General features: G+C 44.5%; 1 protein-coding gene across 3 annotated transcripts in view; it reads right to left on the reverse strand.

The window, feature by feature from the left end:
• RAB3GAP1 (RAB3 GTPase activating protein catalytic subunit 1) overlaps positions 1 to 16,815 on the reverse strand; it is a 289,227-nt gene that overhangs the window by 258,298 nt on the left and 14,114 nt on the right. For all 3 annotated transcript variants that reach the window (XM_063933781.1, XM_063933783.1, XM_063933782.1), the window contains exons 2-4: positions 5,882 to 5,937; positions 5,649 to 5,724; positions 5,414 to 5,552 (exon numbers count right to left, since the gene is read on the reverse strand). In XM_063933781.1, the coding sequence (XP_063789851.1) occupies positions 5,414 to 5,552; positions 5,649 to 5,724; positions 5,882 to 5,937 (271 nt within the window). The remainder of the gene's footprint in view (positions 1 to 5,413; positions 5,553 to 5,648; positions 5,725 to 5,881; positions 5,938 to 16,815) is intronic.

Here is a 16,815-nt window from a genome sequence, read left to right on the forward strand (position 1 = left end):
AAGTGCCCAGCAGACCAATAGACTTTCCAGAGAGCGCTCCAAGGTCTGCTGAGAGCAGGTACTCCCACTCTAGATACATCTCTGACAGGAGCAGAGACACCTCTGACTGCAATGCTGCTCCCCTGTGCCTGCACTCCTCTGGTGGCCAGGGTTCTTCTCTCCTTCTCTGCTGCGGGGCTTCACACAGGTCTGTCCAGTTACTTTTTGAAGCATGAACTTCTGTGAAGGGGCATGTGTTGTGGTGTTATGGCATGTGGGGAGGACTGAGGAACACTGAAGGGACATGTGGTGTGGTCTTATGGGCATTGCAGGGGCACGTGATGTGGTCTGATGGCATAAGGAGGAATAAGTTTCAATATTTATATATATTATACACTCCTACAATACAAGACATCAAGTCCCAGGTACCCTTCCAAGTGAAAACCATAAATACACATCTCAACTGGTGCCACTCTCGGTATATATATATATATATATATATATATATATATATATATACACACACACACACACATACACATACATATATATATACACACATACATATATATATATATACACACACACACAATAAATAGAGGTTCCCAGTCCTCTATAAGTAGTTACCTGCTTATAGGGGACTGGGAACCTATTTACATACAGTATATACTGTATGTATATATACTTTACAGCTAGACAACATGAATAATTAACAAAAGGTGTCATGCATGTAGATACATATCACTCTACAATAGAGATTATGTTACTACTTATAACACTATTGACCTATACTACATAATCATGGACACTCATAGAACATAAAAGGTGCTGTGTCAATGTTTTTTAACCTCTTCATTCAATGGTCATATGTTGTAAATGTGCCAGTTTCCCAGGGATAAATTGTTACGTTTTAATTTCAGATTTGACAAATAGGGCTTTCAATTGATAACAAATCATTGGAAAAAAAAAATTAAAATAGGATTAAATATTGTTTTGGTCTATTATTCTTCAAGCGCACCACAGCCTGATAAAATGAAGAAAGCCAGACACTGCATTCACCCAAGATGTTGGTGCACTGCAAGGAGCAATCACTAGTGGCCAGGCCGAAGTGCTCCCAGCTGTATCGGAATGTTATATATGGACTGCTCGCTAGTGCTGGACCCCATGAAACACTCAGTATAATGGGCCAGATGTAATAAGCCTGAAAAGTGATAAATATCACAGTGATAAAGTACCAGCCAATCGGCTCCTAACTGTCATTTTTCAAACACAGCCTGTAATATGGCAGGTAGGAGCCGATTGGCTGGTGCTTTATCACTGTGATATTTATCACTTTTCAGGCTTAGTACATCTCCCCCTATGTCTTAACCCAAAGCTAAATTTTCAAAAGTTGTCTACTCTTTATATGCCAGCAGAGGGAGCCCTTGACCAAGCTATATTTTTCATGATACTTTTGAATAGCTATTGTAATAGGGACAAATGTTCTACTTAAGTGGGACCCAGACCCACAACCTTACCAGAATGCAGATGCGAGACTGGCAGTACAGGAAGAAGGAAGCAGAGAGCACTGGTGGATAAAGTCTGTCATGGCAGATTAAACTACTATATATAAAAGATGTATATTAAAATATTAAAAGTCGTCCTTCGTGGGCTAATGCAACTACCATTCAATCAGCACATACATTAACAATCCACATACAAAAGTTTGAATCCAGTTTTCACACTTAATGTAGTACTGGCACTATCTCCTCTCCCGCCTGTCAGCTCTCACGGTGTATAAGACTGCAGTTCAGTAATGGAGGCTACAGTGTACAGCATGTCAAGGATGCTTATTAGGAAAATTATATACACGTCAAAATAAGAGTTATGGTAGACTTACCATGGTTAATTCTATTTCTTCAAGGTCCATAGGCACCTCAGAAATACCATGGGGTTTATGTCGTTTGGAACGAACCGGGCACCAAAACAGTTAAAGCTTTTCGGTCCCAGAATGCATTGGGTCCTTCTCACCTATAACCCCTCCCCATCCCCAGGCCATTCAGTTTAGTAAACAAGCCCAAGGCAGGAGCAGGACAGATGAGAAAGAAGAATGGAACACTCAAGAAACACACTCATATTAGAAGAGGAGAGCTAGTGACCATATAATAGTAATACCCACAAGCCAGGTGCGTCAGTGAGTAGTACCAATTAAAGATCCAAAATGGATGGCCCTTGTCCAAGTGGGACATCTGAAGCCACCACAAGAGCGACAGTCAAACCTCTCGAGCCAACACCATTGCCTGGGTTCTGAGAAGATGATGCTGTCTGTTCCATTGTGACAAAATCAGGTGCTGAAGAGGTCTGAAGTGAAATTGGGCATATTCCACCTTGTCGAAGGTGGAGACCATGGACCCCAGGACCTGCATGGCTGAGTGTATGGACACTCGCTGGTGCTGAAGAAAATTGCACAGACGAGATTGGAGTACCATTATCTTGTCTGTCAGCAGAAAATAGGAATTTAATACCTACCGGTAATTCCTTTTCTCGTAGTTCGTAATGGATACTGGGGAATACTAGATTACCATGGGTTATAGATCAGGTCCACTGGAACTTGGCACTTTAAGAAACTAATAGTGTGTGCTGGCTCCTCCCCTCTATGTCCCTCCTAGCAGACTCAGTCTAGGAAACTGTGCCCGAGGAGACGGACATACTTTGAGAGAAGTATGCTGCCTTAGCCAGGGAATCTAATTCTTTAGAAACCAGGAAGGTTGCAGAGGACTTTGGCTTCACATCAAAATACAATTCCTCTGCCTGCTATTCCTCCTTATTAAGGAAATTAAGCACCTCTCTAATGGCATATATGAGGGCTTCAACACCCGGGGACAGGAAATCATCCTGGTCCACCTCAGACTCTCCCTCATCAAGCTCTGGTAAGCAACAACAAAGCTCGAGACTGTAGAGGGAACCCCTGTTGTAGAGTCAGAGTAGGCACGAGCAAGCGTTCTACTAACTGAGTCACAACCTGAGACAAAGAAAGTCACCTATGGTGGTTCTAGAACAGGTGCTAAAGTCAAGAGTGATGGTGCAGTATAACACCTCAAACAGAGACCATCTTGCACAAGATCATGCACGTCTAATTTGACTGAGAAGGTCTTGCATGAAACCAGTACAGGAGCCCCAGACTCCCCCTTATCCTTAGAGCCCTTGCCTTTGGACATAGTTAAACACATATGTAGAGTGCAACTATAATAATAATAATACCACTTTCAGGCGTCCCAATGCTAGTTTATATATATGCCGTGGTGGTCTAGCGGAAGACACAAGCGACCCGGTTTCCAAAATCATCGCCTCCAAAGCGTCTCCAACTCTGGAGGCCTTGAACCACCACTTACCTTTCCCCGTTGTCCAGCTGTGGTCCTGGGCACAGAAAAGCGATAGCTAGCTCAAGCTTTACCGGCACGCGCCAATACACTGGACCTCGTCACCAGTGTTGCGGCAACGGCGGGAGTGAAGGAGCAGCAGCACCATTGCTCTATCAGCCCCCTGGCACTGTCAGCTGTGGTACATAAAAAAAGCTTGAGGCTGCAGCAGCAGTCTCCTGCTGTCGGCACCAAACAAAACTGAATAGCCTGGGGCTGGGGAGGGGTTATAAATATTGGGACATCGACACAATTCTCATATTTTGGGCTCTCTACACCACCACAATGGATTTGAAATGAAACAAACAAGATGTGCTTTAACTGCAGACTTTCCGCTTTAATTTGAGGGTATTTACATCCAAATCAGGTGAACGGTGTAAGAATTACAACGGTTTCTATATGTGCCTCCCACTTTTTAAGGGACCAAAAGTAATGGGACAAACTAAACAATCTTAAATCAAACTATCACTTTTTAATACTTTGTTGTAAATCCTTTGCAGTCAATTACAGCCTGAAGTCTGGAACGCATAGACATCACCAGACGCTGGGTTTCATCCCTGGTGATGCTCTGCCAGGCCTCTACTGCAAATGTCTTCAGTTCCTGCTTGTTCTTGGGGCATTTTCCCTTCAGTTTTGTCTTCATCAAGTGAAATGCATGCTCAATCGGATTCAGGTCAGGTGATTGACTTGGCCATTGCATAACATTCCACTTATTTGCCTTAAAAAACTCTTTGGTTGCTTTCGCAGTATGCTTCGGGTCATTGTCCATCTGAACTGTGAACTGCCGTCCAATAAGTTTTAAAGCACTTGACTGAATATGAGCAGATAATATTGCCCGAAACACTTCAGAATTAATTCTGCTGCTTTTGTCAGCAGTCACATTATCAATAAATACAAGGGAAACAGTTCCATTGGCAGCCATACATGCCCACGCCATGACACTACCACCACCATGCTTCACTGATGAGGTGGTATGTTTTGGATCATGAGCAGTTCCTTTCCTTCTCCATACTCTTCTCTTCCCATCACTCTGGTACAAGTTGATCTTTGTCTCATCTGTCCATAGGATGTTGTTCCAGAACTGTAAAGGCTTTTTTAGATGTTGTTTGGTAAACTCTAATCTGGACTTCCTGTTATTGTGGCTCACCAATGGTTTACATCTTGTGATGAACCCTCTATATTCACTCTTGTGAAGTCTTCTCTTGATTGTTGACTTTGACACATATACACCTGCCTCCTGGAGAGTGTTCTTGATCTGGGCAACTGTTGTGAAGGGATTTTTCTACCCCAGGGAAATAATTCTTCTGTCATCCACCACAGTTGTTTTCCGTGGTCTTCCGGGTCTTTTGGTGTTGCTGAGCTCTCCGAAACATTCTTTCTTTTTAAGAATGTTCCAAACAGTTGATTTGGCCACACCTAATGTTTTTGCTATCTCTATGATGGGTTTGTTTTGATTTTTCAGCCTAATGATGGCTTGCTTCACTGATAGTGGTAGCTCTTGGATCTCATATTGAGAGTCGACAGCAACAGATTCCAAATGCAAATGTCACACCTGGAATCTACTCCAGACATTTTACCTGCTTAATTGATGATGAAATAACGAGGGAATAGCCCACTCCTGTCCATGAAATAGTTGTTGAATTGATTGTCCCATCACTTTTGGTCCCTTAAAAAGTGGGAGGCACATATAGAAACCGTTGTAATTCTTACACCGTTCACCTGATTTGGATGTAAATACCCTCAAATTAAAGCGGAAAGTCTGCAGTTAAAGCACATCTTGTTTGTTTCATTTCAAATCCATTGTGGTGGTGTATAGAGCCCAAAATATGAGAATTGTGTCGATGTCCCAATATTTATGGACCTGAATGTAGGTGAGGACGACTCTGGGACCGAAAAGCTTTAACTGTTTGGTGCACGGTTCGTTCCAAACCACCTAAACTCCATGGTATTCCTGCGAAGCCTATGGACCCTGAAGGAGAAATACTGTATTCTACAATATGATAACAATAATTCTGCAATATAATAATTATATGTACCTTCTCCTTCAACTTCATCTTCCTTCTCCTGTTTTTCACCTGACTCCTGCACAAAATAATGGTGCTTGATGAAGAATTTGAAGTCAGCAAACAAGACTTCGCATCCTTTCTCTTCCCATATGCCAGTAGTAAACTCTCCCTATAACACAGAAGATGGTCAGACCACAGCAGCTGGGGTTAACGGGAACTGTACAACACTGATTGGTGCTTCCTAAATGATACCATATAGGTTTACCTTTTCCGGGGTCTTTTTTGAAGACACTCCAATCAGCTTCCAGTCATTCAAGACCTCTTCAACTTTTGAAATAAATCTATAAAAAAGATGCCAGTTTAAATAGATGTCACAGTTATGGTGACGTAATGAGAAGTAAAAGGTTATGTTAGAGATGAGTAGTAACAACACTTAATACATAGTCGTGAAGATTTATATAAGAAAGGTGATGACTTGTAGCAGTGACACCGACTTACCTCTCCCACTCAGAAGCTGTGGTGAAGTCAGTGATCTCAAACACTTCGGACTCAGGCTACATACGGATGGAGAGAAAATAGGATTTTAATTACCTACTGGTAAATCCTTTTCTCGTAGTCCGTAGAGGATACTGGGGTTCCATTTAGTACCATGGGGTATAGACGGGTCCACTAGGAGCCATGGGTACTTTAATAATTTGATAGTGTAGGCTGGCTCCTCCCTCTATGCCCCTCCTACCAGACTCAGTCTAGGAAAATGTGCCCAAGGAGACAGACATACTTTGAGAGAAGGATAAAGATAGTGGTGAGATTCCGACACTAACAAAACAGAGGAACGCTATGCTAACCCAACTTTAAACAGGAACAGCAACAGCAACAGCTGAACCAACAATACTTAACCAAGTAACAGTGCAGGAAGAACGAAGCACCGGGCGAGCGCCCAGTATCCTCTACGGACTACAAGAACAGGATTTACCGGTAGGTAATTAAAATTCTATTTTCTCTTACGTCCTAGAGGATACTGGGTTCCATTTAGTACCATGGGGATGTACCAAAGCTCCCAAACCGGGTGGGAGAGTGCTGAGGTTCCTGCAGAACGGACCAAGCTGAAGGTCCTCAGAGGCCAAAGTATCGAACTTGTAGAACTTAGCAAACGTGTTCGAACCTGACCAAGTAGCCACTCGGCAGAGCTGTAAAGCCGAGACACCCCGGGCAGCCGCCCAGGAAGAACCCACCGACCTAGTAGAGTGGGCCTGTACAGATTTTGGAACCGGCAAACCTGCCGTGGAATAAGCATGCTGGATAGTGAGCCTGATCCAGCGTGCAATTGTCTACTTTGAAGCAGGACACACAATTTTATTGGGATCATATAGAACGAACAGCGAGTCGGATTTCCTGTGACGAGCTGTCCTCTTTACGTATACCTTCAAAGCCCTCACAACATCTAAAGACTTTGAAGTAGTGGAAGTGTTGGTGATAACCGGAACCACAATAGGTTGTTGATGTGAAACGCAGACACCACTTTCGGAAGAAATTGCTGACGAGTTCGGAGTTCAGCTCTGTCCTCATGAAAAATTAAATAGTGGCTCTTGTGAGACAAAGCCCCCAGCTCCGACACACGTCTTGCTGAAACCAAGGCCAACAGTGTGACGGTCTTCCACATAAGATATTTTATGTCCACCTCTTGTAATGGTTCAAAGCAGTCCAATTGGAGGAACTGCAGCACCACATCGAGATCCCAAGGTGCCGTGGGAGGCACAAAGGGAGGTTGGATGTGCAGAACCCCTTTCAAAAACGTCTGGACCTCAGGGAGAGAAGCCAATTGTTTTTGAAAGAAAATGGACAAGGCTGAAATCTGGACTTTTATGGAGCCCAGACGTAGGCCCACATCCACACCTGCATGCAGAAAAAGCAGGAAACGTCCCAGGTGAAATTCCACTGCAGAATTAGTTCTTCTCTCACAGCAATAGACGTATTTCTTCCCAATACGGTGGTAATGTTTAGACGATACCCCCTTCCTGGCTTGGATCATAGGATAACTTTGTTAGGGATCCCTCTTCTGGCTAGAATCAGCCGTTCAACTTTCATGCCGTCAAACGTAGCCGCAGTAAGTCCTGATAGACAAACGGGCCCTGTTGCAGAAGATCCTCGCGAAGAGGTAGAGGCCATGGATCTTCGAGAAGCATCTCCAGTAGGTCCGCGTACCAGGCCCTTCTTGGTCAGTCCAGAGCAATGAGTATTGCTTGAACCTTTCCCTTTTTATTCTCTTTAGAATTCTTGGGATCAGAGGAAGTGGAGGAAACACGACCACCATCTGATAGACCCATGGAGACGTCAGGGCATCTACAGCCACCGCCTGTGGGTCGCTCGACCTGGAACAATACCGCATGAGCTTCTTGTTGAGCCGAGAGGCCATCATGACGATCTCTGGATATCCCCATCGACTTGTCAAGCACTTAGACACTTCCGGGTGAAGGCTCCACTCCCCCGGGTGCAGGTCGTGTCTGCTCAGGAAGTCTGCTTCCCAGTTGTCTACTCCCGGAATGAAGACCGCTGACAACGCCACAGCGTTTCTTTCTGCCCAGAGGAGAATTCTTGACAAACTGAATCAAGCTCTATTGTTTCATTGAGACCATAGGGATGGAGGGAAATTAACTTAAAGATCCAAAATATCTCCTGTTTACAAAGGGTTCTGAATATATCTCCCCCTCGTTTTGTCTTTACAATCCGCTCTAGCCCAGTCACTTTTAATGTGCTCGGATCTTCTAGAAAATGTCGAGACACACCATGGTCCATTTTCTTATTGACAATGGGGGTAATTCCAAGTTGATCGCAGCAGGACATTTTTTTAGCAGTTGGGCAAAACCATGTGCACTGCAGGGGAGGCAGATATAACATGTGCAGAAAGACTTAGATTTGGGTGGGTTATTTATTTCTGTGCAGGGTAATACTGGCTGCTTTATTTTTACACTGCAAATTAGATTGCAGATTGAACACACCCCACCCAAATCTAACTCTCTCTGCACATGTTATATCTGCCTCCCATGCAGTGCACATGGTTTTGGCCAACTGCTAAAAAATTTCCTGCTGCGATCAACTTGGAATTACCCCCAATATTACGTCGATGTTCCATGAATCTTGTTTTTAAGGTATGTGTGGTCCTCCCAATGTACCTCAAATTACAGTTACACTGTAACAGATAAACTACCCAATTGGTGTCGCAATTAAGAAAACTTTTTATACTGTAGGGGGTCTTTGTCCGTATCTATGTAAATGACCTTCGTTCGATTCATAGCATGGGTAAAGGTGGTGCATCTTGTTTTTCCACATTTAAAAAAAAACAGTAACTTTAGTAGCTAGCCACCCTCCTTCTATTGTCTTTTGTCTTTTTACTCTGATCCGGTTAATTTTTCATTATACTGGGAGCCAATATTGTCTTAAGGGATCTGTTTTTCTTAAATATGACTCTTGGGATGGGAGGTAAATCATCTTTTAAAAGAGAATCCTGCTTCAAAATATTGTAGTTGCGACTGAAAACCTGTTTAATCTCTCCTGATCTGTTGTTAAATTTTGTGATAAAGGCCAGATCCTTGTGACAAGGGTTGGCCTTCCTATCGTCTCTATGAATAAGTGTTTCCCTATCTAAACTGGAGACTTCATCATAGGCCTTCCTTAGTGTTTCACTAGGTTATCCCCGCCAGTGGAAGGAATCAATCATAGATCGGGCTTGTTCATAAAAGATCTCATTCCTAGAGCAATTTCGTTTTATACGTAATAATTGCCCTTAGGGATATTTTCCTTTCCGGTTGCATAATGTGCACTGGTAAAGTGTAAATATGCATTGCTGCCTACCTCCTTCACATAATTCCTTGTCTGGATTTTATTGTCAACAATTTCCAGGGTTAGATGCAAATAATTAATCTTTTGACTGCCGTAGGTATAAGTGAATGATAAATTAAAAGTGTTGGTGTTAAGTGCCGTGACAAAACTAGAAACAGTGTCTATATTTCCATCCCAAATGAAAAATAAATCATCTATGTAACGGCCATAGAGGACCAGGTGCGCGCCAAGGTTGCCACCCCAAATGAGCAGGTCTTCGACCTGACCCATAAAGAGGTTGGCATAGCTTGGAGCGAACCTGCTCCCCATGGCCGATCCCATCACCTGTAGATAAAATGTGTCCAAAAACAAAAAATAATTGTGTCTGAGGATGAAAGAAATGGAATCTACCAAAAACATCCTGTGTGCCTCTCTGAGGTCTCCATCCTCAATGAGTGATTTTTCTATTGCCTACAACCCCAACCTGTGTGGGATATTGGTATATAAACTCTGAACGTCCATGGTTAGAAAGGCATATGAAGGTTTCCAAACCACTGCCTGGATCAGCTGTAAAAAATGGGTGGTGTCACGAATGTGGGACCTCATAAGAGGCACACGTGATTGGAGGTGACTGTCAACATAAAAAGATAAATTAGAAGTGAGGGAATCAATACCTGAAATAATAGGTCGCCCCAATAGGTGCTGAAGCTCTAACTCAGAGGTTCTCAAACTCGGTCCTCGGGGGCACACACAGTGCATGTTTTGCAGGTAACCCAGCAGGTGCACAGGTGTATTAATTACTCACTGACACATTTTAAAAGGTCCACAGGTGGAGCTAATTATTTCACTTGCGATTCTGTGAGGAGACCTGCAACACATGCACTGTGTGTGCCCCCGAGGACCGAGTTTGAGAACCTCTGCTCTAACTTATAGTTAGTGGTAGGATCTTTCAATAATTTCACATAGAACTTAGTATCTTCTAATTGGCGAAGAGCCTCCTTTACATAATCAGACCAATCCTGTATTACTAGGCCTCTGCCTTTATCGGCCTGTTTTATTACTAGTGAGGTGTCCTTTAGTAGTTTATTGAGGGACCTCTCCTCCCATTTGTTTACATTTTGAGTTTTGATGGTCCTTTTCTCCTTTCTAAAGCATAATGTTCTAAAGTCCTCCGAAGTCGATTTATAAAAGCTCTCAATGCAGCTGCTCTTATATCTTATTGGAAAGGACTCAGACTTTTTCTTAAACAGAGACTTATTTATATCAAAGATCTTTTGATTTGTTTGTGGACCACTCCCTTCATCCTGCAGATCTAACAGCATCTGTATAATTGGTTCGTCTGCATTGTCTAACAGGATAGGTGTTGCTGGATCATTATTTTTATTTAAAGTCTTTTTTGCAAAGTATCTCTTCCTACATAGAGATCGCACAAAACGATTCAACTCTACAAATAAATCAAACATATTGGGGTCTGCGGTAGTTGAAAATGTTAAGCCCTTGTTAAGAAGAGATAGTTCACTATGTGACAAGGCTTTAGATGAAAGATTAAAAATTGCATTATTTATCTGTTTTTTAGATGCCATCTTTAATCTCTTGTGTTTCTCATTTCCCCCCCTCTCTTTCCTCTACACTGGAATTTCGGCCCCTTTTTGGAGTGGATGGTAGGTTTTCCTTGCTGGGAACTCTGTGCATTTGTGTTCTCTGTTCTAAAAAAAACTCCCTATTGTCCTCTTCTCTTGGGTGGCTGAACCCGGTGTTGGTTTTGGGGCGTGCTCCCAAATGACTGGTGGTCATACGCCTACATGATTTGTCCCCCCGATACGGACTCCTCCTATTACCCGTCCTCGTGCGAGATGAAGGGTCAGGGTGGACACCCTGTCCCATTCGTTGTCAAGCAAAGACGGGTGATCTGATGGAGGTGTCATGTTTGCTCTGTCTCATTTATGGAGACAAATCTAGATCTTGAGTTGGAATGATTCCTATTATTAAATCTCCGTTTTCCATAAGTATACACCTCTCCCCTTTTATAGTCGTCCAGGTCTATCTGGAACTTATTACACTTGGTCTCAGTGATCTGTTGCTCAAATTTCAAAACTCTGTTACCTTCTGATCTCTTTCTATAAATTCAGATTCCGTACTGTGTATCTCTAGTTTGCTTTTTAACATATTGATCACTCTCTCTATTGTTCTAACCTTCTCATTCCTATATCTGATTACCGGGTTCACTACGGCTGGCCGGCGGTCGGGCTCCCGGCGACCAGCATACCGGCGCCGGGAGCCCGACCGCCGGCTTACCGACAGGGGGGCGAGCGCAAATGAGCCCCTTGCGGGCTCGCTGCGCTCGCCACGCTACGGGCACGGTGGCGCGCTACGCGCGCCACACTATTTTATTCTCCCTCTATGGGGGTCGTGGACCCCCACGAGGGAAAATAAGTGTCGGTATGCCGGCTGTCGGGCTCCCGGCGCCGGTATACTGAGCGCCGGGAGCCCGACCGCCGGCATACAGAAGACCACCCCTGATTACCAACCCTACAAGCTGTTCTGAACATTTATCTAAAATGGATTCTCATTCTTTTTGATAATCATTAGCTTCCCCAAAGATTGACGGTTTGGTTACCCGTAAGCTCCTGGGGATCATTTTTCTATCAAGGTATTTCTGTAGATTGGTACCATCGAGCCCATTTTTTGTCTTGGATCTCAACAATTCTTCCAATTTAAAAAAATCATCCCTTAATTGGACATCTTCCTCCCTTTTATAATCTTGTCCTGATGTCTCCCATTTAGATAAACAAGTTTGCCTCCTGCTGCTTCTGTTATCGAAATTAGAAAAACAGCTCATGTCAGCGGCCCAAAAACAACTATGTGCTGTGGCAGAAAACAAGGGGGGAAAAATAATATTAATCGCTTAATATAAATTCATGCGCTTTTGACAGGGCTGATTTCCTAAGCTGCTGTCAAATAGGGTGCTAGTCAGTCACCCTGATACGAAAAGAAAAGAATTGTGTAAAAAGAAAATCAGCCCTGTCAAAAGCACCTGAATTTATATTAAGAGACTAAATGGCAGGGCCTGGAACTGGTAGTGACAGTCCTGCAGTGCAAACCATAGATAAGCCTGATGAGGCGGCCAGATCGGAATGTGAAGGTACGTATCCTTGATATCCAGAGACACTAGGAATTCCCCTTCCTCCAGACCTGAGATCACTGCTCTCAGAGACTCCATCTTGAACTTGAACACTCTTAAGAACAGAATTGGTCGTACCGAACCGTCCGGTTTCGGTACTACAAACAAGTTGGAATAGTACCCCTTGTTGAGCAGATGAGGTGGAACTGGAACAATGACCCGAGTCTGTATCAGTTTTTGGATGGCATACTATAAAGTTATACTTGCTTGCCTCTTGTGAAACTGGCAAGCCTGATTTGAAGAATCTGTGAGGTGGGAGCTCTTAGAACTCCAGTCTGTAGCCCTGGGAAAAAAGATCTATGACCCAGGGATCCTGGCACGAACTTGACCAGATCTGACTTAAGAATTATAGTCGGGCTCCCACCTGACAGTCTTCCAGGGATTGCGGTCCACCATCATGCTGAAGTCTTTGAGGGAACAGAGCCTGAGCACTGTTCCTGAGCACCTGCAATTGCTGGTTTGCGTGGTTTACCTCTAGCGCCGCTGGGGGACGTAGAAGCACCTCTGGATTTGCCCTTGAACTTGGCCATCCGAAAGGACTAACTTAGAAGCTGAATAAGTCTTCTTGGTTGGGGGGGCTGCGAAAGGAAGATACATACATACAAGCAGTAGCTGTGGAGATCCATTTGTCTAGTTCGTCTCCAAACAAGGCCTCTCCTGTGAATGGTAGGCCTTCCACGCCTTTCCTGGAGTCTGCGTCAGCAGTTCACTTGCGTAGCCACAGGCCCCTGCGTGCATGCACTGCCATAGCGGTGGTGCATGCGTTAAGCAAGCCTATCTATTTTATGGCTTCCACCATAAAGTTCACAGAGTCCTGTATATGCTGCAAGAGTAAAACAACATCCCCCCTAGAAAAGGAATCTAATCCCTCAATTAGGTTACCTGACCATTTTGCAATGGCTTTTGTGATCCACGCACCTGCAATAGTGGGTCTTTGGGCCACCCCAGCAGCTGTATACAGTGATTTGAGTGTAGTCTCAATTTCACGATCAGCCGTGCTTTTAGGGAGGCTGCACCAGGAAAAGGCAATACAATTTTTCGTGACAGCCTAGAGACTGATGCGTCCACTATCGGTGGATTTTCCCATTTTTTCCTATCCTCCAGAGGAAAGGGAAAAGATGACAGCAACCTTTTAGGGATCTGAAATTTTTTATCAGGATTAACCCTTGGTTCTTCAAATAGTGTATTCAATTCCTTTGACACAGGAAAATAAGATTTTAAACCTACCGGTAAATCTATTTCTCGTAGTCCGTAGAGGATGCTGGTGACTCCGCAAGGACCATGGGAATAGACGGGCTCCACAGGAGACATGGGCACATTAAGAAAGAACTTGACTCTGGGTGTGCACTGGCTCCTCCCTCTATGCCCCTCCTCCAGACCTCAGAGAAACTGTGCCCAGAGGAGATGGACAGTACGAGGAAAGGATTTTTGTTAATCCAAGGGCAAGATTCATACCAGCCACACCAATCACACCGTATAACTCGTGATAAACTACCCAGTTAACAGTATGAAAACAACCACATAGCATCAGTCCAAGACCGATGAGCTATAACATAACCCTTATGTAAGCAATAACTATATACAAGTCTTGCAGAAGTAGTCCGCACTTGGGACGGGCGCCCAGCATCCTCTACGGACTACGAGAAATAGATTTACCGGTAGGTTTAAAATCGTATTTTCTCTAACGTCCTAGAGGATGCTGGGGACTCCGTAAGGACCATGGGGATTATACCAAAGCTCCCAAATGGGCGGGAGAGTGCGGATGACTCTGCAGCACCGATTGAGCAAACAGGAGGTCCTCCTCAGCCAGGGTATCAAACTTATAGAATTTTGCAAAGGTGTTTGAACCCGACCAAGTAGCAGCTCGGCACAGCTGTAGTGCCGAGACCCCTCGGGCAGCCGCCCAAGTAGAGCCCACCTTCCTAGTGGAAGGGGCCTTAACCGATTTTTGTAACGGAAATCCTGCCATAGAATTCGCCTGCTGAATCGTGTTACAGATCCAGCGAGCAATAATCTGCTTTGAAGCAGGGCCGCCAACTTTGTTGGCTGCATACAGGATGACCAGTGCTTCTGTTTTACTGATCCTAGCCGTTCGGGCCACGTAAATTTTCAAAGCCCTGACCACATCAAGGGACTCGGAATCCTCGAAGTCACGTGTAGCCACCGGCACGACAATAGTTTGGTTCATATGAAAGGATGAGACCACCTTAGGCAGGAATTGAGGACAGGTCCGCAATTCCGATCTATCCGTATGGAAAACCAGATTAGGGCTTTTATGTGATAAAGCCGCCAATTCCGAAACTCGCCTAGCCGAAGCCAAGGTTAACAACATGACCACCTTCCAGGTGAGATATTTCAACTCCACTGTCTTAAGTGGTTCAAACCAATGTGACTTAAGGAAACTTAACACCAGGTTAAGGTCCCAAGGCGCCACCAGAGGTACAAAAGGAGGCTGAATATGCAGTACTCCCTTCACAAAAGTCTGTACTTCAGGTAATGAGGCCAATTCCTTTTGAAAGAAAATGGATAAGGCCGAAATCTGAACTTTTAATGGAGCCTAATTTTAGGTCCAAATTCACTCCAGTTTGTAGGAAGTGAAAAAAAACGGCCCAGGTGGAATTCTTCCGTAGGAGCATTCCTGGCCTCACACCAAGAAACATATTTTCTCCATATTCGGTGATAATGTTTAGATGTCACGTTCTTCCTAGCCTTTATTAGCGTAGGAATGACCTCATCCAGAATACCTTTTTCCGCTAGGATCCGGCGTTCAACCGTCAAACGCAGCTGCGGTAAGTCTTGGAACAGACAGGGACCTTGTTGTAACAAGTCCTGCCTTAGAGGAAGAGGCCACGGATCTTCTGTGAGCATTTCTTGCAGATCCGGATACCAGGTCCTTCGTGGCCATTCTGGAACAATGAGAATTGTTCTCACTCCTCTTTTTCTTATTATCCTCAACACCTTGGGTATGAGAGGAAGAGGAGGAAACACATATACCGACTGTAACACCCACGGTGTCACTAGGGCGTCCACAGCTACCGCCTGAGGGTCTCTTGACCTGGCGCAATACCTTTGTAGCTTTTTGTTGAGACAGGATGCCATCATGTCTATTTGGGGTAGTCCCAGAACTTGAGTGCAATGATGTACTGACACTTGTTTTGGTTTCAACAAGTTCACGACTAGAGTCATGAGTTCCTGCGCTTTTCCCTTTGGTAGAAAAACCCTTTTCTGGTCTGTGTCCAGAATCATGCCCAAGAAGGGCAGACGAGTTGTAGGATTCAGCTGCGACTTTGGAATATTGAGAATCCAGCCGTGTCGCTGTAACACATTCAGTGAAAGTGATACGCTGCTCAGCAACTTCTCCTGTGATCTCGCTTTTATGAGGAGATCGTCCAAGTACGGGATAATTGTGACACCCTGCTTGCGCAGGAGCACCATCATTTCCGCCATTACCTTGGTGAAAATTCTCGGGGCCGTGGAAAGCCCAAACGGCAACGTCTGAAATTGGTAATGACAATCCTGTACCGCAAATCTCAGGTACGCCTGATGAGGAGGATATATGGGGACATGCAGGTATGCATCCTTTGTGTCCAGAGATACCAAAAAATCTCCCCCTTCTAGGCTGGCGATGACCGCCCTGAGTGATTCCATCTTGAACTTGAACCGTTTTAAGTAAAGGTTCAGGGGTTTTAAATTTAAAATGGTCTGACCGAACCGTCCGGTTTCGGAACCACAAACAGAGTTGAGTAGCACCCCTGCCCTCTTTGAAGCAGGGGAACCCCTACCACCACTTGTTGCAGACACAATTTTTGAATCGCATGTAACACTATCTCCCTTTCCAGGGGTTGTTTCGGTAGGGCCGATTTGAAAAACCGGCGAGGAGGCACTTCTTCGAATTCCAGCTTGTAACCCTGGGAAACAATTTCTATTGCCCATGGATCCACCTGTGAGTGGACCCAGACGTGGCTGAACAGTCGAAGATGTGCCCCCACAGGAGCTGACTCCCTCAGGGGAGCCCCAGCGTCATGCGGTGGATTTAGCAGAGGCCGGGGAGGACTTTTGTTCCTGGGAACTAGATGTTGTGCAGCTTTTTCCCTCTGCCCTTACCTCTGGCAAGAAAGGACGAACCACGTGCTCTCTTGTTTTTATTGAAACTAAAGGACTGCATTTGATAATGAGGCGCTTTCTTAGATTGTGAGGGAATATATGGCAAAAAATTTGATTTACCTGCCGTAGCCGTGGAGACGAGATCCGAGAGGCCCTCTCCGAACAATTCCTCGCCCTTGTAAGGCAACAACTACATATGCCTCCTTTAGTCGGCATCACCTGTCCATTGCATGTGCCACAGGACACGTCTAGCAGAAATCGACATAGCGTTGACTCTAGAACCCAGTAGACTAACGTCTCTTTGGGCATGTCATATATATATATATATATA

The sequence above is a fragment of the Pseudophryne corroboree genome, chromosome 7 (genome assembly GCF_028390025.1).
Source record: "Pseudophryne corroboree isolate aPseCor3 chromosome 7, aPseCor3.hap2, whole genome shotgun sequence".
Classification (NCBI taxonomy): domain Eukaryota; kingdom Metazoa; phylum Chordata; class Amphibia; order Anura; family Myobatrachidae; genus Pseudophryne; species Pseudophryne corroboree.